Source organism: Zootoca vivipara, chromosome 1 (assembly GCF_965207765.1).
Source record: "Zootoca vivipara chromosome 1, rZooViv2.hap1.1, whole genome shotgun sequence".
Lineage (NCBI taxonomy): Eukaryota > Metazoa > Chordata > Lepidosauria > Squamata > Lacertidae > Zootoca > Zootoca vivipara.
The window spans coordinates 104,076,478-104,099,621 of record NC_142582.1 but is presented as its reverse complement, the minus strand read 5'-3'; the positions used below and the strand labels follow the sequence as shown (position 1 = coordinate 104,099,621).

Here is a 23,144-nt window from a genome sequence, read left to right as displayed (position 1 = left end):
AAGCTTCAGATAATCATAAATAGTATTAATAATAATACTGTACTCAAAATGGGTCTTAAAGGGGAGAGTGCTACAAAAGACAGTTGAAGAATCACAGATTAAACTGGATAAATGTGTGTTTATCTAAACCTTTTCTGTGATTTATTACTGTAGACCCTGGCATGAATAAAAAGGTGGGCATATGGTAATATGACAGGAGACCCTCCATTATGAACATCTGACTTTGCTACCAGTCTGATCTCAAAAACATCCTGAAATGCATTCAGGAGACATCCTGATTTCCTCACACCTTGTATAAAGATTAGCATATGTAAATCTAACTACAGTACCATTAAAATTAACACATGGATGCCAAAAAGATAATAGTGGGATGAACTTTGAGACAGGAGGCAGACAAGGATGGCTGGTTCAGTCATCAGTTCACTAGGATCATGTTATTTCAACTGTTAATTAAGCAAGATGGGTGAAGTGGGAAATAGGCAGGAAACTAGGACACATACTTTGTAACAGCACAAAAGCCTGTATTAATTAAAGCATCATATCTATAAGCTGTGTTACCAGCAACCTTAGAAAAGTGCTTGTGCTCTTGCATATTGTGGAGACATTGCATCATGACATCAACTCAGCATATTTTCACTATGTGAACTCATGAATTATGAACTCACAGTTCAGTTGTGCCTGAGCAGTGACATCAGCACTGAGCAAATAACACCCTATATTTGGAAACAATATTGTATCTAAAGTGGCCAGGCATAAGCCTGATCCTGTACATGCTAGCTTAGAAGTAGGTCCTTATTAGTGAAATGGGGTTTACTTCTAAGCAGGTACGTTTAGGACTGCAGCCATTAAAGGTATATGGATGTTATGTGAATGGTTGTTTATGAAAGTGTGTTTAGGTAGTATGCCTTCATAATTGCAAGAGGAAATTAAAAAGCACCACCATAATCGATACTGTAATCATTACTGCCATCACAAAATTGCCTATCATTATGGCATGTGCTGCGAAGGGTAGGCTTCCATATCCAAGAAATATACTATGAACTCCTGCAAAACCCATGTCACTAAAAGCCATTCACCACATGTCACTTGTGGATGGCTGGTTTCGCCTTCAGTGCAGTATTCCTAAATTCAACAGTTCCTTTTTCTACACAGGGAATGAATGGCAACTATTCATTTATATGGGAGAAAGTTATGGAGTCACTTGGGTATACCACTGACCTGAAATTCCTTCCCTTCTTCCATGTTCCTGGTGCCCCCCTGCATTGCCCTATCCTTTCAATTGCATGTTGGCAGGATGGTTTATTTATTGGTCAAAAAAGTGACAGGATTTTGGGAACTGGCAGCTGACAAATGATACTGCTAGTGGTGTGCTAGGGTTTTCTGTCCAATATTATGGTGTAATGTAAGAGTAGGAGTGGAGGAACCAGACAGACGTTCCTGGGTTGCAACTCTCATCATCCCAGGCCATTTGTCAGGCTGGCTGGAGATGATGGGAGTTGAAAGTCCAATAACATTGGAGAGTCACAGATTGTGTGAGAGGATGTGTGATTTATATTCTGTGGGAAGATAGCCAGTAAATGGTCCTGCTCTTCAGCTAAGGGCTGTCAAAGTGGCCTTTGGTTCCTTCCATCTCTAGGAGCACTCTGTTCACGTTTCTAATCCGGTCCCAAATCAGTAGAATTGTATGCCGCCCATTTGACTGGGTTGCCCCAGCCACTGTGGGCAGCTCCCAACAAAATATAAAAAACACAGTAAGACATCAACATTAAAAACCTCCCTACATTAAAAACATCCCTTCAGATGTCTTCTAAAAGTCAAATAGTTCTTTATTTCCTTGACATCGGATGGGAGGGCACCACTACCGAAAAGGTCCCCTGCCTGATTCCCAGTAACTTCTCACAGTGAGGGAACCATCAGGCGGCCCTCGGAGCCGGACCTCAGTGTCCAGATGAAGACACACCTTTGCATATACAAGGCGAGGTCATTTAGGGCTTTTAAGGTCAGCAACAATACAGTGAACAAAATCGTTATTTTGCACACTAGTCGTGCTCATGCCTCTGATACAAATGAAAGAGGGCAGGGAGAATATTTTGCCCCTACTCTTATCTGCCAAGGAATAAAGAAGAAAATAAACACCACTTAGGTGGGAATATTCGTAGGTTCGTTCATCAGCCTTGCCTATTCCAGCCCTTAAAATCATCCTGGAATAAATTGCTTCCTTTTAACAATACGGCGACGTTCGTATTTTGGAAAGATGCAGAAACACCGAGCGTCTTCTTCGGCAGCAGCGCCTCCCGTTGTTCTTCTAAGCGTCCCCGCGGCCTTGCAAAGGAAAGATCCAGGTCGGCTATTGCGCCGCCTTCCTCCTCCTCTGCGAAACTTTCGTTAGGTGGCATCCATCAGCCACGCTAGCCCTTCTCCGCGCGCTGAGTCATAAAAGCAACAGTTCCCCGCCACCCCCGCCGCTGAGCACACTTTGGTACGCTCCGCCTCTCCCTCCCTCTGGGCGCGTTGGTGCGTTCCATCCCGCCCAGACAACCTAACCCCGGAGCCCAATGGTACATCTCGCCCTCCCCCTGCGGCTGGGAGCAGTGGTTGGTTCCAGCGGCAGCGGCGGCGGCAGCAGCAGCAGCAGTAGCAGAGTCCCGTCCGGTCCCGCCCCGCCTCCCTCCGCCTTGTCATTGATGTTGTTGTTTCTGTCGCAGGAGCCGGAGGGGAGGCCGAGGCCGGGCTCGGGGCTGCGGCCACCGGCGGCTGGGCCGGCCATGTCGTCGGTGTGTGGGGGGCCGGTGGGCGCCGGCTCCCTGCCCAGCGAGCTGGTGGTCCATATCTTCTCGTTCCTGGCCGCCCCGGACCGGCTCCGGGCCTCGGCCGCCTGCTCGCACTGGCGAGAGTGCCTCTTCTACCCGGCCCTGTGGCCCCGGCTGCGCCTCAGCCTGCGCGTCTGCCCGGCCGAGCGCCCGCGCCTCGACTTCCTCATGCGCAAGTGCGGCTGGTTCGTGCGCGAGCTCCGCGTCCAGTTCGCCGCCGACAACTACCCCAGCGGAGGAGCCGGAGGCGGCGGAGCAGGAGGCGCCAGCGGGGTGTGCGAGGAAGCGGCAGCCGCTGCGGCCGCGGCGGAGGGAGAAGCGCAGCTCTGTCCTCGCTGGCTGGAGCTGCTGAGGACCTACCTGGAGCTCGTACTCTGCGTGCTTAGCAGCGTCCGCAACAACAGGTAGGACGGCGTGGTGGGAGGCCAGCCATCGTTAACTAACATTCACAAACACACACACGTACTAACACCAATGCAAACACACACCGAGCGGGAGGGAGAGTTGCAAAGCCTCCTGCTTCCCAGCTACCTAGCTGGGAAGCAGGAGGTCTCTCTGTCTCTCTCTTTCAAAGGTTCATGTGCTTTCTAACATCTGCCTGAAATTCAGCCGATTGAGTTTATTACTGGGTGGGGGAAGCTGCACCTGTTGAATTCCCGATTGTCACGCATCACTTAAAGATGCCTTACTGCTGTGCGCGCGGGGGGGGGAGAGGGGGATGTGTGAGCGGCGAGGAAGGAGCCATTCTGGAGCAACTCTAAGGGAACATCACATGAAGGAACACACGTCTGCACGTCGCCACCCAAAAGTGCTGCGGTTGGGGGGGGAATCCTTGTGGAGAGGAGTGTTTCTGGACAGGTAGCCTCACTACATTCCACACGTCAAGTACCTTCCCTGGGATGTCACCAAAAACAGGGAGCTGTTGAGACAGTTGTTATTTTTTGCCTGTTTTGATGGGTTCATAATACTTTTTGTCATAAGCTGCTAGGAAAACCTGACAGTTGCTTTTGGTTTCTTGATTGATAGAAACACTAACCATTTGTCAGCTAACATGTCACTTCTTTAGTGCCTAAATCCTTCAAAATGGGAGACAGTGGCTTTGTGGTGTCCGTTCTAGAACACATACTATTAGTGTACTATTCTGAAGCCAGCAGCAGGGCACATTAATAATTTGCTCTGCTAAAGGCTGTTACATAATTGGGAAACCAGTTAAAGAACATTTTTTTCTTTTTTAAAGGGAGCAATACCAGCTCATCCAAAGAGATATCTTTTCCTTTCCAGTGACTCTAGTGTATGTTTTCATACAACAGAGGTGTCAGTTAGTCACATATTTTGCATTTGTAAGCCTTTAGCACTGCATTCTCCTTCAAGATTTCCAAAATTCCCATTCTGTCAAGGTCATATAATGAAGAAATCTAAATTGATCAGTAATGTTACAGAGCTGTTTGTTTCTTTTTGTTTCCTTCTGTGTTACTCTTGTTTCTTTCTGCTCCACTACAGAATGAAATGTCCTTTTCAAGAAAAGATTGTGCAGTTGTCCATACTGTGCTCATCACTCTTTCCTACAGCCATTTCTGCACAATAGAATAAACTATAGTTTGCACATCTTAAGTAATTTGCAGTAAGAAAATCCTGTTCAGATCACACACCTCAGAAAATTAAACTGCTGCAAACTGGTACAGCAACCATATGTCAATGAAAATATGTGATAAGATTTGAAGCAGCCAAGATCAGATTTGTGGCCATTTTTTTCAGAGATTTCCAAGCTCCTTCTCTGTTGGGTGCTACTGTGACCAGCTTTTATCATGTGGATACTGAAACACTCAAGTATGTGTGCTGTGAGCCAGGAAATTGCAGTGTACTTTCACAGCAGCCAGGAAATTGCAGTTCATATTTCACCTCATCAGTGAACTCACTAGGTGACCAGCTGTGGGGCCTTTCTGTCACTTTTTATCTTTGCATATTTATTACATTTATTTAAATCCCACCTTGCTCCCAAGGAGCTCAGTGTAACACACATGGTTCTTCCTCTCCCTATTTTATTCTCACAGCACCCAAGTGGTTAGACTTGGAGACAATGATTGGCACTCTTACACTCACCTGTGGAAAAGGCAGCTGCTTGCTTCAGGGAAGGAGGTAATCTGCATGAAAAGTAACAAGCTAAGAACCAGAAAGAGAGAGCAGCAAAGTCATTTCTTTGAGCTGCTACCCTGTCTGTCATCTAGAAGAGAGGCTTACAATACAGCATACACTACAGGATATATGGTTATATATATATAAAAAAAACACAAAATCAAACATGCACCTATTATAAAAACAGCAACAGTAAGGCCCATCTCTAACCAGCATCACCATCAGCAGACAAATTAAGAGGAAGCCATTGGACTGATGAAGTGCTAGGTCTGCAACAAGGGTGTGGCAGGCTAGATGAGCCCCTCTCAAGCTAGCAGCCTATTAAAGCTGTGGGGAATTTGGGCCTCAGCAGTTTATTACAAGACTTACCCTCCCTTTCACTCGGTTAACTAACCAATGGTACATAGATGACTTCATGGGCTTTCTTCTTCAATCCTGCGGAATCTGAAGGGTGTAAAGACGATGGCATTGCAAGGGCTATTTGTATCTCGTGGCTGATCCTGCATACTGTCTGCTGGTTTTCCTTTGAACATCCCTGTTGCTTACCAGTTGAGGCCATGCTTGCATAAAACATTTCTCCAGTTCTATTGATGTAGCCTTATTTCTTTACCAGCTAGGCAAAATAATAATTCTGTAGAAGTTGACCCCAGTAATTCTAACTGCAGCTGGTTGAGATTGCAGAGGCAATCCTGTTTCCTTAAAGTGTTTATGTGAACAACCCCATTGAAAGGACCAGCAAACATGCGAAGCTTCTATGTCAGCCTTGTAGCTTAACAACTTGCCTTGTGACCATAGGCAACAAAGAATTCCATGCTGGCTAATTAGTTGTCTGGCTAAGGAGGGATGGATTGCTCTGTCCAGGCACCACCATCCCACTTTGTTTCTGTTCTCACCACTGGGGAAGAGGCTTTTATTTCTCTGAGCAGCATAACAACACAACCTACTAGCTTTTTAGCAGGCCAGTGGTTTTACTTTACAGGCTATTAACTTTTGTGGACTTAGTTACAAGGCTGTCTTAGTATGTAAATGATCAGGTAGCTTAAAGAGTAGACTATGTGTTGCATATAAATGCTCTAGAAGCATATTTACCATCACAAATTTATTCCTGGAACCCCACAGAGGGGGAAAGCAGCTCAAGTGGTGAGTTAGAAAGAAATAAAAAGTTAATAATGAAAGAGTAAACCCACCCTGTTGCATCTCTGCACAAGACTTTCTCCATCTGAAGTTGCTTTTCCTTTTTTATTTTTTTTAAAGCAATTTATTAAATTTTCAAATAAACACATTAGACAATAACAAAACATTCAACAACAAACGCAACAACACACAATAAACACAAAAATTTCTCCTTTTAACATCTATTCCATTATCTCAAATTCACTGTGCTCTGCCAAGCTTTGACTTCCCTCCCTCCCCTCATTCGGTTTTCTTATGCACTCCTATCTCGCAGTTCCTTTACTCCCTCTACTTAAAGTCATTTCGTAGGATTTATTTCAGTCCTGCAAGTGTCTTTAAACTTCTACAGTTCCTCTCCATATAGTCCACAAATTTACTCCAGTCTTTTTGGAACCTTGCCTCTCCCTAGTTTCGGATCCTGCTAGTCAGCCTTGCTAATTCCACATAGTCCATCATTTTCGTCTGCCACTCTTCAATCGTCAGTAGCTCCTGAGTTTTCCATTTTTGGGCTAACAAAGTCCTAGCCGCGGTTGTCGCATACATAAATAATACTTGGTCCTGAAGTTGCTTTTCCTTACAAAAAGAGAGCATTAGGGTTTCATTACGTGCATTTTCATGTTACTTAGTTCCTATGGTAATGAGCCAGAGCATGATCCTTTAGAAAGGATTGCTAGACTAGGGTGTGAGCAAAAACTAGTGGCTGAACTGTATGTTTTGGTCATGTGCTGTTGAATGCACGCAACTCAAATATTGCTAGAATGCTGACATGCACACTAATTTGAGAAGTTGAAGGAACTATGTTTCATTTGGCAGAACCATTCTGAGAGTTCATTAACTAAATCCAGCAAATACGTTTGACTCTTTCCTTTTCCTAGTGAAGTAGAACTCCCCCTACCCCCATGGCTAACTTTTAGAATTTATTGAGGAAAATATTTAATTGTTGCAGCAGCTTTGTTCTGCAACAACACCTTCTGAATAAACCTTTAAAGCTGCAATTCTAACCACATGTTCTTCTGAATAAACCCTGTGGAAAAACTGTAGAATTCACTTCGGAATTAATACGGAGGATTGTGCTGTAAGAAAGCTGTTGTATCCAATAAGTTGTCTTTATTTTGCTTATGCTCTACTCCTCCAAAGAGCAAATTGCATGTGGTTCCTGGGCAGCCTCCCAGTTTACAGGGCCAGGCTTGCTTAGTTTCAGCTGCATCATGAGTTTTAAGACTATTCTCTGTTTAGTGTTGAGTAATGATCATGTTGAGTAATGATCATGTACTGTTGTCTCAGGTAATGGACGGGGATGTGCTGCTTTGATTGCATCCCTGGATGAATGGAAAGTCTCAGGATCTTCCCCACTCTACAGTGCTGATAGAGCTTGCATGTGTTTGGTGCCTATCCACATTCCATCTGTGCTGCATATGAATTGGGCACTGTGTACACAATTCACATTCCATCATGCATAGCCTTCATTAATGGATGTGGGCATTCAGCAAGAATATCTGAACATCCAGTTCCTTGTTGCATGCACAATCCTCATACAGCACAGAAATCTGCTCTGGAAAGCCGGCTTCTATGTGTGGATCTCCTTAGTAGATTGCAATTTTAAATAGTCTTACTGAAGTAAATTCTGTTATAACAGTGGGGTCAGTTCACATATAACAAACAAACCATTGTTTGGTGTTGGAGATGGAGCCTCAAGCTCATACGTTGTTACTATTTATTGAATTTGTTAGTCACTTTATCTTGCCCAAGGCAACTCAAACCGATTTATAGCCCATCTCTCCCAATAGATACTTTAAAAGCAAGCAGAGGATTAAATTTTTAAATATTCCACCCACTCTAAAAGGCCACAGATAATTAAAGACCCCATGGAAGCTTCTTTTTTAGTTACTTCCTGTTAGGAGTGTGCACCAACTATAATACTTGGTTTGAATCCCAAATCTTGGCACTTTATAAAACAGCTCAGTTTGGCTCAGGAGAGTGAATCAGTTCCATTTGCCCCCCACCCTTCCAGTATTGAGAATTCAAATGGCTATAATTTGTCCCCCCTTTTGATAGAGGTAGGCGACATTTGCAGGCATAGCAACTCCTCCAGAGTAGATTAGCTCATCCAGGGGCTTTTGTACTGGACACCTCCTCCCACATCCCACTTGGCTTCATGGTTTTTCTGAAACTGATGCACACTCCTATTTCCTGTGAAACCTTTGCCACAAACTATGAAATAACTAAGTGATTGTGTGTGTGATTTGGAGAGTGGGCAATCAGACCTTGTTCCTGTACTGTATGTCTTAACTTCTTCCATGTAAACATGCTTAAGACTGGGAGGGTGGGGGTAAGAAATCAAAGGATGGAATAGCCTTATATTTTGAGGCTCTGAAATAATAATATCCTTTGAGGCCTTCTCTTCCTTCTCCTTGGTTGCAGGTGCAGTGGTATTAAACTGATTTTTTTTGTTCTCTATAATTAGTTTCTTCATAGCACCTTGAAAAGGTGCTGTTTAGAATTGTTTCAAATATTTTCAAGGTCTAAAATAGAGATACTAAACCAGATCTTCCTGTTGCTTTACTTTCTCTTCCTCCTCCTGCAATGCTTGCTGGTTGGTTATCTGCTTTTGTCACATTTGGTTTCTGGGGAAATACGCCTGCTCTTGACCTGTACAAGATAAATTATGTAGTAATGTTAACTTGTTAGAGCATCTGCGTAATAAAAATGAATAGGCTTGGAAAAGAGGTGAATAAGCTAGGAAAGAAAGAGGCATATTAGCATGTTCAGCATTATGCAGCAAATAGGCTTCTGAAAGATAAGGCGTTTATTTCTGTCATTGAACTCTTGAAAGAAAAAGGGCACACTGGAAGCACATTTACTGATCAGCATAGCAAGATTGCTTGTTCTGGAGAGATTTTCAGTATTTTACAGAATAGTGGGAAATTTCCATGTCATCGCTGTATGAGATCAGAGAGTTGGTGTCTTCGTTTTTCACAGAGCATGATTTAAAATGGCATATTTTATTGCACCAGCTAGTTATTCAAAATGGTTTGCAAGCAAAACATTTTTTGTCCATCAGTTGGAGAGAAAAAAATAGAAATCAAGGAGATATGCTCAGGTTGATGATCAAATGGCCGAGGCTGATGTTGATTCTGACTGTCTCATTTATCCTTCAGTTACATAACAGGCAGTGATAAAATTTACAATCTCTTCAAAACCTACAGTGTGTCTTTGTCAAACACAAATGGCCTGAAGTGCAGAGCCTAAAAAGTCAACTCTAAGTGACTGTTGTAACTAATCAAGAACATAACGGCCTGGAAACTAAGGAAATATATTCCCATGCTTTGAAACGTTTGAGTTCTGATTAGAATTTTGGAGTGGCATGGCGAGGAAGCTAAATTCTTCTGTTCAAGTGAAGAACCTATATTCTCCATAGGAGAGAACAATGTAGTGGTTCTCAGGTTTGGGAATACAAACTCACAATTTACAAAATAAAAAAAACTCCTTCCAGTAGCACCTTAGAGACCAACTAAGTTTGTCATTGGTATGAGCTTTCGTATGCATGCACACTTCTTCAGATACCATGATTTACATTTACTAATGGTTCTGACTTCTGATAGTTTTTATAATTATCTTGTTTAAAGCTCTTCAGAGAACATCCCTGTTTGCAGTTCGCACCATGATAACCTTCTTGGCTACAATGCCACCCACATAATGCAGTGGCGTCATGACATACAGCGTGAGCCAGGCTCACTGCTAAAAATGGACAGAGCTACATCAAAAACACAGTATATACTTAGCTGGAAATTCATATGATACAGTGCAATTCTCCATGGCATAGTGTGGGCAGATAAGTGGAGCTGTCCTGTTTGCTATGCCTGAGTAACTCTATTCCCCATACCATAAATGACTTAATGCATTTGAGAGGTAGGTGCTTTGTTTTTTTAAATGAAAGCTTAAATTCAGAAAAAAGAGCAAAATGCACCCTGTCATTGATGTTTGCTTGACAGCTTGAATAATGATAGAGCAGAAGAGGCCAATCTTTTAATTTCCCCTTTATTAAACTGCAACAAGATCCCCAGGGATTCTCAGAAATTGCAGTTATAAAATATGCTTTTGACGTGAGTGTACAGCCTCCAGAGCACAGGGCTATTTTGAAACTGGTCAATACTTAGGAGCCTGGACATCGCCCTCTCTGAGCAGCCACCATAGCTGCCAAGTTTTCCCTTTTTTTAAGGGAAATTCCCTTATGCTGAATAGGCTTCCTCGTGAGAAAAGGGAAAACTTGGCAGCTATGGCAGCCACTGTGTCAGGACTGTGATGTGAAAATGCAGCACCTGGCCAGAGGAAGCAGCCTATCTTAGTTTCCTCTTTGTCTTCTAGGTGTTCAGTGGAAGATGGTTCATAATTGGGGAGGTGGAAAATGCAGCAATTATGGCAGATAGAATGGTGAACGATATGTCCCAATGTTCATATCTAAGGCATTACCTAAGCCATTAAATATTTTGTAGTGGATCCCTAAACTTTTTTAAAAAACTTTCTTCCCAAGAAAACATTGGTTAAAAAAGAGTAATCATTCTACTGTTATAATTTTTTAAGTTTGTGGGAAATTCTTCAGAAACCTCTTCAGTGTTTGATATAATACTAGTGAAATTTGACAGATTTCCACCAACGAACATGAGGGAACTGTGATGTAGTTGCTAATATTTTTAGGCAACATATTACACATGTATGTATTCCTCTAATTGGTAGATATTTTGGATGTCAGTAAAATGTTAATTTCGCTAGTAAAGGTTTTGGGCATCTTTCCAATCCCGCCTTTGTGGAAAGTCTTGCCACAGCAGTATCTGCTTATGGCAAAACTTGTTTACTTTTTATATTCTTCTATGTACTTGCTCTCTGATAGCTAATAGGTGTTAGTTTTCTCTCTAGTGCATAGCTTGGTATTGTATTCCGAAACTGTATTTCACAGAAACCGCAGTGCACATGAATGTGTAGATGAAATGGTTGCATTGACTACTTTTAGTCTCTGCCAATGCACTAACACTACACAGGCCAGTTGTTGCCTGGGTTTCTGTCATTGTTGCATCTGGCTCTTCCAACCACAAAAGTAAAATAAATCACAATGCAGAATGTCAGAGTTTGAACACACTAGATCATTCTATAGCATTAGATGTGTTTCTGTTGTAGACTAGGTGGCAATGAGATAAATCTAGCAAATTATATTCTGGTTGACCAAGAAGTATAGCATGGGTTATACTTAAAAGTTAAACCTGTGGATAGACAAATGGTGGCCTAGTGAATAAATCTAGTTTCTAAAGGTTTTCTGCCTGGCTTCTTGCACAGCCCCTGATCACCAGGATGTCTCAGACAGGACCATGTGCTCTTATGGTGTAGTCAGCCATTTTCTTCCTGGGTGAGGCACAGGCAAAGTGATCTTTAAACATGTCTTTTACACTACAAACAGAATAAACTTGGGCAGACCTCTTTATCTCATTGTGCACCTAAACTGTTGCACAAAGAAATAGTGATGAGCAGTGAAGGTGCATAGAGTGCCAAAGTTTCTGATGCAGATTGTGCTGGAGAAGAGGATGCTGAAGAGCGCATTCGCTTTATTTTTGCTCATGTACGTCCAAGCAGAGCCCACACTGCAGGCCTTTCAGTCATTGCTCAACTGAAAATATGGCTTCTGAAAATTAGTTGCTGAACAGAGAATTGATGCCTTTGCTTGAGTGCAGCATATAAAATAAGGCTGGGAAGAATTAATAGTTTCTGAAGGATCTAGGACATAATATGGAACACAAGGTTCTCCAAGCAATTCCATAAATTGCTCTAAAGCTCAAATGCAGTCTTAATGCAGGTTGGAAACAATTGTGCATAAACCCTAGAGCTAATGTCATACATTAGAAAAATGCTGTGTTTTACGCAGTGGTTTAATGGGTATTACTAAATTGCTCATGTATTTTTAGGCCATTACGGTTCATGATAACACATGACTGAAGGAGATCCAAAGTTCATCAAGTTAGCTTGGCGCCAGGAGCTCTCGCTGCTGCTGCTGCAGGTTCAACTGGGCTCTGGTTGCTGATGGGCTGGGGGAAGCCTTGTGCATGAAATGAATGGAAATGTAATAGCATGACTGCAGAGTATGGCTTGGATCCCTCTGTGCATAGTTTCCTGGGAGTAAAGTAAAAGGTAAAGGACCCCTGACAGTTAAGTCCAGTCGCGAACGACTCGGGTTGTGGCGCTCATCTCTCTTTACTGGCCGAGGGAGCCGTTTGTCCACAGACAGTTTTTCCGGGTCATGTGGCCAGCATGACTAAGCTGCTTCTGGTGAAACCAGAGCAGCCATTTACCTTCCTGCTGGAGCAGTACCTATTTATCTACTTGCACTTTGATGTGCTTTCGAACTGCTAGGTTGGCAGGAGCTGGGACCGAGCAATGGGAGCTCACCCCTTTGTGGGGATTCGAACCGCCGACCTTCCGATCGGCAAGCCCTAGGCTCAGTGGTTTAGACCCCAGCGCCATCCGCGTTCCTGGGAGCAAGCCCCCCTAAAAGTGGGACTTGCTTCCAAGTAAATGTATATAGGATTGAAGTGTGTGCTGTGATGCCTATACACGGGCAGATGCGTTCACACACACTTCAAGTCAAGATGTGCAAGCAGTGCCCACTGTGAAAGGTGTGTGTAGAATAGATAGTGTCAGATTGTTAAAGTAAGTGAATGTTTGAAGTCCGAAGAGAAGGCCTTCAGGGTCACTGGATAGTTTGAGCAACTGACCCCAGATATTTTGATTAGGATCCTGAGTTATTCACGTGAATCGGTATGTGAGGGCTTACTATCTTCGTCCTTGCAGCAACCACCACAACTCTTCCTTATAGCATCCAACACAACACATGGCATCTCCCTGCCTGTGCCTCACAGCATTGGCAGATGGGTTAGCATAGTGATTTTTTGTGTGATGCATTTTAAGTGTTGAACGATGCTACAAGAGAGTGACAGCAGTGGCAGCTGTAGGCCTCTTATAAGGTCTAGCCTGGCTTTCAGCTGTGCAGCATGTACAGCTTACGCAACTACTCACAACTTTCAAATGACAATGCTGTTCTTTTAGAATTTACGGTACCTGAGGCAAGAAGTCTTTGGCTGCAGAGCTAAAAATAGCAATGCTGCTTGATGTTCTTGGGTGCTCACTCCTGCTTCTAATTAAAATGTTCACATTATTGTGGCCTGATTCTGTAAGCGGAGCATATAGATTAGGTATGAAAGCTGACCCTTTAGAAAATCATTTGGAAAGCAATCTCTGTGTTTTGCATATTGGCAATAAATGATGCGCTCAAAATATTGACGTATTTGAGGCATGAACTTTGCTGTATGTGACTAGTCTTCAGATCTCTGCGCAATACATTATGACAACTCTGAGTAGCTACCAATTGAGTGGCACCCTGCCAAAGTTAGGTTTGTACTGACATATAGTTAATTTACTACAGAGAGTGCTTATGCTTCAGGTTGAATTTATGATCAAAAAGTCAATATTTAAATTCAGGGTTGTAGCTAACCACTCATCTAGTAACCACTTAATGGGAATATGAGTTGCTGCAACCAGACAAGCAAGCTTTTGTTAATTGGAAGAAACTTGGCTCTCCTTTACTGCTTTTTAGACCACTTTTGGGTGGGTAGCAGGGGCTACTTAGATGGTTTTTAATAGACCAGCCTTCACCAACCTGGTGTCCTCCAAATGTTGTAGTGCAAAACATCTGGAGGATGCCAGGTTGCTGAATGCTTCTTCAGACTTGTTTATACAACAGGTTTGTTTTTTAAATACTGTACATCTATGGGAGCGAAAGTGAGCAAATTGTTTTACTTGGCTGCCTACAGAACACCAGAGTAAAGGAGGCTGGAGCAGAATTGAGAATTTAGAAGGATATGGGAGGCAAAAGTGTACACGCTGAAATATTTAAACATGATTTTCAGTGAAGCATTAGTATAGGTAATAAATTAAAGGCTGTATGTATTGAACAATAAACTCGTCTCCAAATAAGTTGTGTATGTACCTTTAAGTATGATGGCCTTGGAAACAGCTGTTATTAGTCAGCTTCACTGAAAATAATCTAGGGAATGGCTGCTGTTTGCTGCGATCTGGCAAGTTATCTAATCTGTACCTGGGAGAATCCAGTTCAAGAGCTTCTAAGTAAATATTAGGCAGGGCATCGTGTTTATGCCTGAGCCATGCAATATAGAATTTACCAAAAATGTCGCAACTCTGCTAAAAACATAACCACAAAACCTGGAGAGTGATGCAGTCTGTGAAGGTGGGCTAGAAGGAAATCTCGTTAGATGGCTTTCCCATTCCATCCTTCGTATTCAAGCATTTTATTCTTAGGTGGAAAAAAGCCAAGAAAATAAGCAGGTTCTATACAGTCTCTGTCACTAGCATGGCAAGTCCCAAATAGCTGTACCCAGTGACCATAGGTACAGGAGATTTCATTCTGGTATATATTTTGCAAGCCCCTCTACAATGTTATGTTGACTTGTATTAATATCAGTCATATAATCATTTCCTTACCACTGTTTGTATTCATGAGGATTTTTTCTAGTACACTGTGATTCAGAAAAAAGATTCACCATATTGTGACTGAATTATGTTGGGTTCTTTCCTAGTTTTGAACAAAATTTAATGTATTGTAAGGCTATTTAGCTTAGTCATTCAAATATACAGTACCTTGGTTAGAAGGGGCAACTAGTTTCTAGATTTCATGTGCTGGAAGGCTATAATGTTACCCTGTGGATTGCGGCTCATATAACACAAAAGCTTGAGCTATTTTCAAATGCTACTCTAATGCAAAGCCTCTGACTTGACACTTTCCCCTTCCAAATAGGAATCTCCAGAAATTAAGTCTCTTTGGTGATATAAGCATTCTGCAACAACATGGGAGTATATCAAATACGCACCTCAGCAAAGTGGATCCAGATGGAAAAAAGATTAAGCAGTAAGTTGTCCAAAATATATTGTTACAGTATTGCAATTTAAAGAAATGAGATGTGTGTGTTGTAAATGTGCTGTATTAGAATATAATCCTTCGAGTTTATAATCCATTGTTTTCTCTGATTATTTAGTACTGAAAATAATAGCTCATGGTTTCACAGTGTCTATCGTTCTTTGTTGTTGCAATTTCCTTTGCAAATTGGACATCTTTTCTCAGAACACGATTACTCTAAAAACAAGCCGTTTGCAATAGTTGGGAGATTTTCTCCTACAAAATTCACATTATTTTGTTTAAAACAAAAAGGAAGACAACAGAACTTTAAAAAGCATTTTAAGCAGAGCAGGAAGGGGTGCCAGGGACTGCTATAGCAGTATCTTCATCCAGCAATTCTCAATATAAACTTTATGCTATCCACGCCACATTGCAAAAAGCAGGAGCAGTCTGCAAAAAAACTGAGCAACTAGCATACTGCTTCAGACACAATTAACCTGACTATTCTCACAATTAACTTCAGGAGTAATATATGAGACGTGTGGGGACTATGTACACTGTCCTCAGCTTCCTGGTAGAAGGGTGGGATTAGAATGCTCATCATTATCAGAGTTGTACACGCTAATTAGAAGAAAGGTTTCTGATACAGTTAACTCACATCTTACGTGAGGGGTCACATTTATGCAAAACTGCATAAAGCCAGGAACCCTTTGGAACACACACACACACACACACACACACACACACACACACACACACACACAGGCAAGATGGAGGGCTGTCTACCCAGCTTGGGGAAGACAGTGGCAGGGCTCTGGGATGCTGCCAGAGCTGCTGTTCCAAAACTAGCAATCACAGCTTTGCACAGGTGGGTGGGTGCTCCAGTTAGATATTTATTTCCCCCGCCAACCAAAGCTGCAATTGTGTAAGTAAAATAAGCGTAAGATGCAAGTTACTTCCTACCCCCCATTATTTTCATCAGCCAGTATCAAGTGGTTACATACAGATGTCCATCACTCTGAATGTGGTCCTACGAAGTCATGGTTATCGTGGGACAAGCATCACGGATAGAGCTTTCGTATAATCAAAATAGCACTTCCACCATTTGGCTTCAAATCAGGTGTCAAGCTGAATGATGTACAAGCATATACAGTATTAATCAGTCCCTTTGGAGTATCATTTGAATGAGATACACAAAGTGCTGCTACAGTGAGTAGATACAAGCACTATTGAACCCACCACGCTGTGCTCTCTAGGACTTCTAGCAATTGGTAGCTACCCTATACATATGCTAGTTACAAAATGTGGGGAAGAGAATCAAAACAAGTTAGCACGCACAGTTCCAAAAGGGCAAAATGAATTTTCTTTTATATTTGTTTAAAACAAAAAGGAAGACAACAGAACTTTAAAAAGCAAGTACAATTCTGCTGCTGGAACTTTAGACTTAGTTTTAAATGGTGTGTTCTTTCTCTTCTTCACTACCACCCCACCCACCCCTGCTACAGCCAGTGTTTTCCTAATGCAACACAGTTTGCATTAAAGGTGTAAAGTTTTGTTGCTTCCTTGTCTATTGAACTTGGCTCAGAATTAAAAAATTAAACTATAAAAGATTAAGACGGTTTCTTCTGTTTCTTCTTGCAGAATACAGCAGCTGTTTGAAGAAATATTGGGTAACAGCAGGCAACTGAAATGGCTGTCATGCGGGTTTATGCTACAAATCGTAACACCCACATCATTGTCATCTCTCTCAAATCCTATTGCCAACACTATGGAACACCTGAGTTTACTGGACAACCACATCCCTGGTAATACCACTCTTATCACTGCGGTTGAATTGGAGCGTTTTGTCAGTCTTCGCTCACTCGCCTTGGATTTCTGTGATTTTACAGCAGAAATGGCAAGAGTCCTGGCTGATAGTAACCATGTGCCTTTGCATCGACTGTCTCTTCTGGTCCACAATATTTCCGTAATGCACAAGTCCCTGGAAAATATGCCAGAAGATGAAGATTGGAAGGCACTGACACGCAACAGCACTAATCTTCGGGTCTATATAATGGCTTTTGATATCAAGAGTGATGACATGCTAAGGATTCTTAAACCCAGTATCCCACTGGAGAGGATTCACTTCGACAGCTACATCACTTGCGTTTCAGGAGCTGTGGTTGATCTCATATCTAGGCAGTATGATAAGTTCCTCACTCATTTCATACTAATGAATGATGTGATAGATATGTCTGGCTTCCCAGATCTCAGCGACAACCGAACCGAAGACCCATTGGTTTTATTGGCCTGGAGGTGCACAAGGCTCTCTCTTCTGGCAGTGCATGGTAGGCAATAACATAGGGGCAAAACACTGCTAGTATAGAAACCTACACATTCATATGGGTATGGGTATGCCTTGAGATTTCCCACTCAAGTACCGTATTTTTCTCCAGGTCTTGGGAGAATTCCCAAAGTGTTGGGGCAGGGAATAAATTGTGCTCTGGCTTCAGGCTAGGATACGCTGTGCATATCAACATTATTATATGGTGGGAAACTATTACTACATTCAGAACACAAGACTCACAGTTGCCAAAAAACAACAACCCTTAATTGGAAGGAAAATAAGTTCCTGCACTGTTGGGTTGTCCTTACTTTAGTCATGCATTACTAGCTTCCTGGTCAAAGTTGTATTACACCTGACATATTTTACGATTATTGGCTCCTTTAACACAAGTCTTTATGCTACATACATATCATGCTGCAAAACTACTAAGAAATACCATGAGACATGTCCTTACTCATCTGCCCGGAATTATTTGGGAAGGAAAAACAGGCAGCTCCACAAAAATTAAATACAAAAAGAAGAAGCAGCAATATTCACTTTTTTAATTAACTGAGAAAGTAAACTGACCAATTACTGGGGTGATTTCTTGAAAAGAACCTCATTAGGAAAATGGCTAACTAGGGAGACATTAGCTGTGAGGCTGTAAAATATTAAATTACCTTTGGGGTAGGGTGGGGAGGGAGATAGAAGAAAAAGTCCTAAAAAGTAGTAATTGCTTTTTTGTGTTTCAGGTTATACTGTTTGGGCTCACAACCTGATTGCCATTGCTCGTCTTCGTGGCTCTGATTTGAAAGTGCTTGAGGTCACAGAAGAAAGCATTGATTTTGACCAAGGTGAATTGGCCGATCAAGATGTGGATCCGGTGCACAATCTCATTGAGCAGGTATCCCTTGGATTGGGCCGACCTTGGCATGCAGTCATGGACATAGAATTACTCAGTGTCTTTACTGAGCCAACTCGTCATTTTTACAGAGAAATGCAAAGCTTCAGTGAAGGCATTTAGTTCTCTTTATTTACAGTTCCTGTGGTTACATATGCAAGTAGGGTCCTATTATGTTTTTCAGTAGTGTGAATTAACCCCTCTTGTGCTGTGTTTAATCAATATTAGCTATATAGAATTATATATGTATATTCTACTTCTTGATCAAAGAACGTAGTCGGGTATTGGTTTAGAAGCTGAAAGTGGCAACGTTTAGGGCTTTCACGGTTAATGGACTTGTCTACAAAAAAAGAAGAAGAAGCAAAACTCAGATGTGGCTGAAGGTTGTCTGAGGTTGCCGGCTAACTTTCTTTTTGTACTGAGTAACTCTGCAACTTCACTGATTTTACTATTGTCGGAGTTTTTGTGCTCAGGAGCCAAAAATCTTTTTACTATCCATAGCCCAGTGGTTTTGAATGCAGTCATTGTCATGTAAACTAGTAGCATGCTACTTAAAAGCTTTCTTTTTTTTTTAAGAGAGAAAAATCAGGACTATCCAATACCATTTACTGTAAACCTTTGCTTTGATTTCATGTACAATATCTGGAGCATGAAATATTGCCACTCTGCAATCTCCTCCTTAAATATGAAGCAGTCGTCTCTTGCACAGTATAGCTTCTTCAGATGCTTACCTGACTCTGAAAGCTATCAATCGTAGTTTCATTGTAAATTAATTGTAGCTTCTTTTTCTTGTGGTCTGTCAGCTTCTCCGTACAAGTTAGCTTTGGGCCCAGATTTAAAAAGAAACGTCAAGTCTCTACACTCCGATGGGGTAAAACCATAATGATTTAAAGATATAAATTTAAGTCTACTTTGCTTGCAAACAAACATTAGTCGTGAAATCCCTAGCAACTAAGTCACTGGATTTTCTCTGTCAGCGCCTGTGTCAGCTGCCAAAGAATAGATTTAAAACGAAGAAGTGCCCACATGCTGGCAGGGGCAGGCCAATTTTTGGCCAGCCAGATACTGCTAGATTGTAATATATAAGGTCGAATTTCGACCTGTGGTACACAGCTGTGCTGTGGCTCAGTCAGCAACCTCAGAACTCTTAAACATGCACCTGTTTCACTGTGAATAGTGAATGTAAAGGAAAGAAAGGAAAACAGATAATACAAACCTTGTTCTATCACAGGTATGAGCTGCTATGATGCATGAAGAACATTCCATGAAGTATGTTTTAAAATCTTGTTATATCTGAGAGGCTTTAAAAGCCGATTTAAACTGTTTCAGGGCAACCGCGGTACAGACGTGGTCTCTGTGAGACTTCCACCTGACCCAAGTTTTAAGTGGTACGAATGTTGTGCATTTAATGTTAAAGGACAGTCTGCAATAATAAAGTTAAGTGGCCAACGTGGGTGCCCAGCAGTGCTGAGACCTGGCTGCCATATTGTAAGCTTTGGAAAACACAATTTATGCAACAGATGTCCAGATATGATTCTATTTATGGAAAAGTTTATATGTGTTTTACAAATGGTTTTACCATCTTATATTAAAATGACCTTTTGACAGGTGTGCGCTGTTTTGTCTCCAGTGAGCACATACCATGCGGATTTTATATGTACATCAGTAGAGTGAATCCACTGGCACAGTGTGTGTGAATGCCAGATGTGGTGAGATTTTATCTTATAAATGTGATCAGACTAAAGTAACTCCTGACAGAAATTGTAAGGAAACCAGCTGAGTGTTTGACTTGATGACTGATGTTGTATGGTTTATGTTAAATGTATATTCTTTTAATCAATGAATAAAGCATTAAAATTGATCATGGAAAAATATTTTATTATATCAGCATGGTAGTTTTAGCACTGAACAAATCACACTTTTCGTTGAAAACTATCTTGCTTGTTTCCAGTGTTTAAATCCAGAAAGCCTTGAGTTCTGAAGTAAGTCAGACATTTATTTGGCTAATGCTTTATGAACAATTTTTTTTTTAGGAAACCAAGCTAAGTAGAAGACCAGACCAGCTATCATAATTTGATATTGTTTGCTTAAACTGGCAGAATAAATCTTTAAAAGTGTAGAATATGGAAAGCCCAAATCCCTCCCGTAGCAAATGCTTATATCAAAATTGAATGTGTTCTAAAACAACAACTGTGTAGTACTTATATCCATGTCCCACTATTAAATAGACTGTGAACACTTACCATGCCTTTGGCTTTACATGTTATCTATTTATTCTTTTTACTGTACGTTCTGGGTGACTATACGGTAGATGGACAAACACCTTGAAATTAGTTACTAGTTCCTTCATGTTATACAGTTCAACACAACTCACAGGCAGGGGTGGCTAATGTGGTACCTTCCCATAACAACTGCCATCAACCCTGAATATAGGGCAGGCATCCTGGGTGGGACTGATGGGAGCTGTAGTTCAATAACTGATGAGTCACAGGTTTGCAACCCCTGCACCTAGGATACAATCCAGCAAAAGCTAAGTGTTTGTACATACCCTTGAGATCAATGCAAGCGTCAACCACACACTTACCGTAACTGCTCTTGTGAGATCAATTTAACTAAGGGGCTAACAGAGAGTTACAGGCAAACCCATGGATCTGAGACCTGGATCCTGTCTTTGAACTCCACAGAAGGAAAACCTACTTGGAGAGTGACTAGGAATGGGCCATCAGCCACTTCCAGCTGCTTCTGCACACTAAAATTCCCCTGCCTTTCAAAGCAGCTTTTCTTTGCTTTGTGACCTCGGCTTCAAAATATTTGACTTGTGGGCCACATGGCATAGGTAGATCATGATGTTACAAATAAATTAGCACCTACCTGTATTGGCAACTGACAGAACCAGCTTCCCTTGAAGTTTTCATTCTTAATGGTTAATGAATGGTCCGTAAGCCTAGATAACTTGCAGAAAAGTATGGAAATGCACAAGTTGAAACAAAGATGTTCTAATAGTCTGCTTTTGGTGCAACACAGGAAAAATGCACTAAAGCTGTTAACAAGCTGTGGTGTCTGAGGCGGGTGCATTTGTAACACATGGATGAGAGAAGGGAAAGTCAAATTGTGAGGTCATATTGAATGCAAGGCACCTTGCAAAGAGTTGTATTCAATTAAATCCTACTTGAATTCATTAAGTAAGTTAAGCATGTCCATTAACTTCAATGGGAGTAGAACTAGTGTTGAGTACTATCCAATCTTTCAAATAGTGGACGAAAAACAAGAAAACAGCAGTTATCAGTATACACCATCCCTTCAAACAAAACACAATGTCTTCAGTGTCCATTTAAAAGCCAAGACAGACACAGCCACTTGCACCTCACGATGAAGAGAATTCTAAAAGAGTGAAACGACCCAAAGGTTCTAGGATTGATTCAGTATTGAAATTGGTTAAAACAATTTATAATCGGATGGATCATAACATACATATCTTTGGTGTCAAAAGACCAGCATACCCAGGTGCATCTTCAGCATATAGGAAATGAATGTACTACATGCAACTCTCTGGGGAGGGAATTCCACAGGAAAGGGGCTGCCACCTGCCAAACAATGCTACCAGGAGGACCCCCTCATGCAAGAGGATCTGTAGGGAAGGAGGCAGTCTTTCAGGTTTTTTAGGCCCAAATAGTTAAGACTTTAAACACTAATGATATTGGCATCCACCCGTTTCTCAACAATGGAGTGCAGCTCCAAGGGGTGAAGTCAAACCATAGCATTAGCAACACTGAAGTGACCTCCCCAGGACACAAGCCTGGGCAGTGCATATGAAGGTCCTGGGCTATCCAAGCGACAAGACTCTCCCTTTGGCTTTGCTGATGTGGTCCAAAAAACCAGAAATAGGTTTGGCACTAACGTGGCTCCACAAGTTGCTGGAAGGAGTCATACAAGACGCCATTCAACCATCTGGATTTGTGTAGGGTTTACTCCTTAGTTTTTCTTCACCCAAAGATGTCACACAAGGCAGATGTTTAGGGTCAGTGTTTTCTAAATGAGTTTACCCTCACAGGTTGATGAGCCCCATCTGCCCCTCACTTCCCTCTACATTAATTTGGGCACCTTGATAGCAACCAGTGCAGTTTTTTTAGAACCTAGCCTCATGTTGCAATAATCTGATCTGGAAGAGACCAGAGGATGGACTAGTGGCCAAGTTGCTCGGTCCCAGCTCCTGCCTACCTAGCAGTTCGAAAGCACGTCAAAGTGCAAGAAGATAAATAGGTACCGCTACAGCGGGAAGGTAAACAGCGTTTCCGTGCGCTGCTCTGGTTCGCCAGAAGCGGCTTAGTCATGCTGGCCACATGACCTGGAAGCTGTACACCGGCTCCCTCGGCCAATAACGCGAGATGAGCGCCGCAACCCCAGAGTTGGCCACGACTGGAACTAATGGTGAGGGGCCCCTTTAACTTTAATCTCTGTCAAGGTCTTAACTGACAAACCAGCTGAAGCTGGAAAAAGGCACTCCTCCTAGTCACCAAAGCCATCTGAGTCTTTCAGTGAGAGTGCTGGATCCAGGAATAGTGCCACCCCTGCTCAAAGGACAGACCTGCTTTTCCCAGGTGAGTGCAACCCCATCTATAACAGGCCACCTCCCTACCTCATACCTGTGAATTCAGACCAATATCAGTGGTAGAAGGTGTAACTTCTAAAGCAGGGTCTCCCAAACTTTGGTCTCCAGCTGTTTTTAGACTACAACTCCCATCATCCCTAGCTAGCAGGATTAGTAGTCAGGGATGATGGGAACTGTACTCCAAAAACAGTTGGAGGCCCAAGTTTGGGAAACCCTGTTCTAAACCCATATGCTCTACCTTTAGAAAACAAAAAAACAGA

General features: G+C 42.1%; 1 protein-coding gene across 1 annotated transcript; it reads left to right on the top strand.

Annotated features, from left to right (window-relative positions):
- The first annotated feature begins 509 nt into the window (after positions 1-509).
- On the top strand, positions 510-20,517 carry FBXO33 (F-box protein 33). Its single transcript, XM_035097239.3, has 4 exons — positions 510-3,214; positions 14,971-15,081; positions 16,711-17,396; positions 18,127-20,517. Exons 1-4 carry the CDS (start codon positions 2,556-2,558, stop codon positions 18,396-18,398), a joined length of 1,728 nt encoding a protein of 575 aa, XP_034953130.2. The 5' UTR covers positions 510-2,555; the 3' UTR covers positions 18,399-20,517.
- Positions 20,518-23,144: the final 2,627 nt, after the last annotated feature.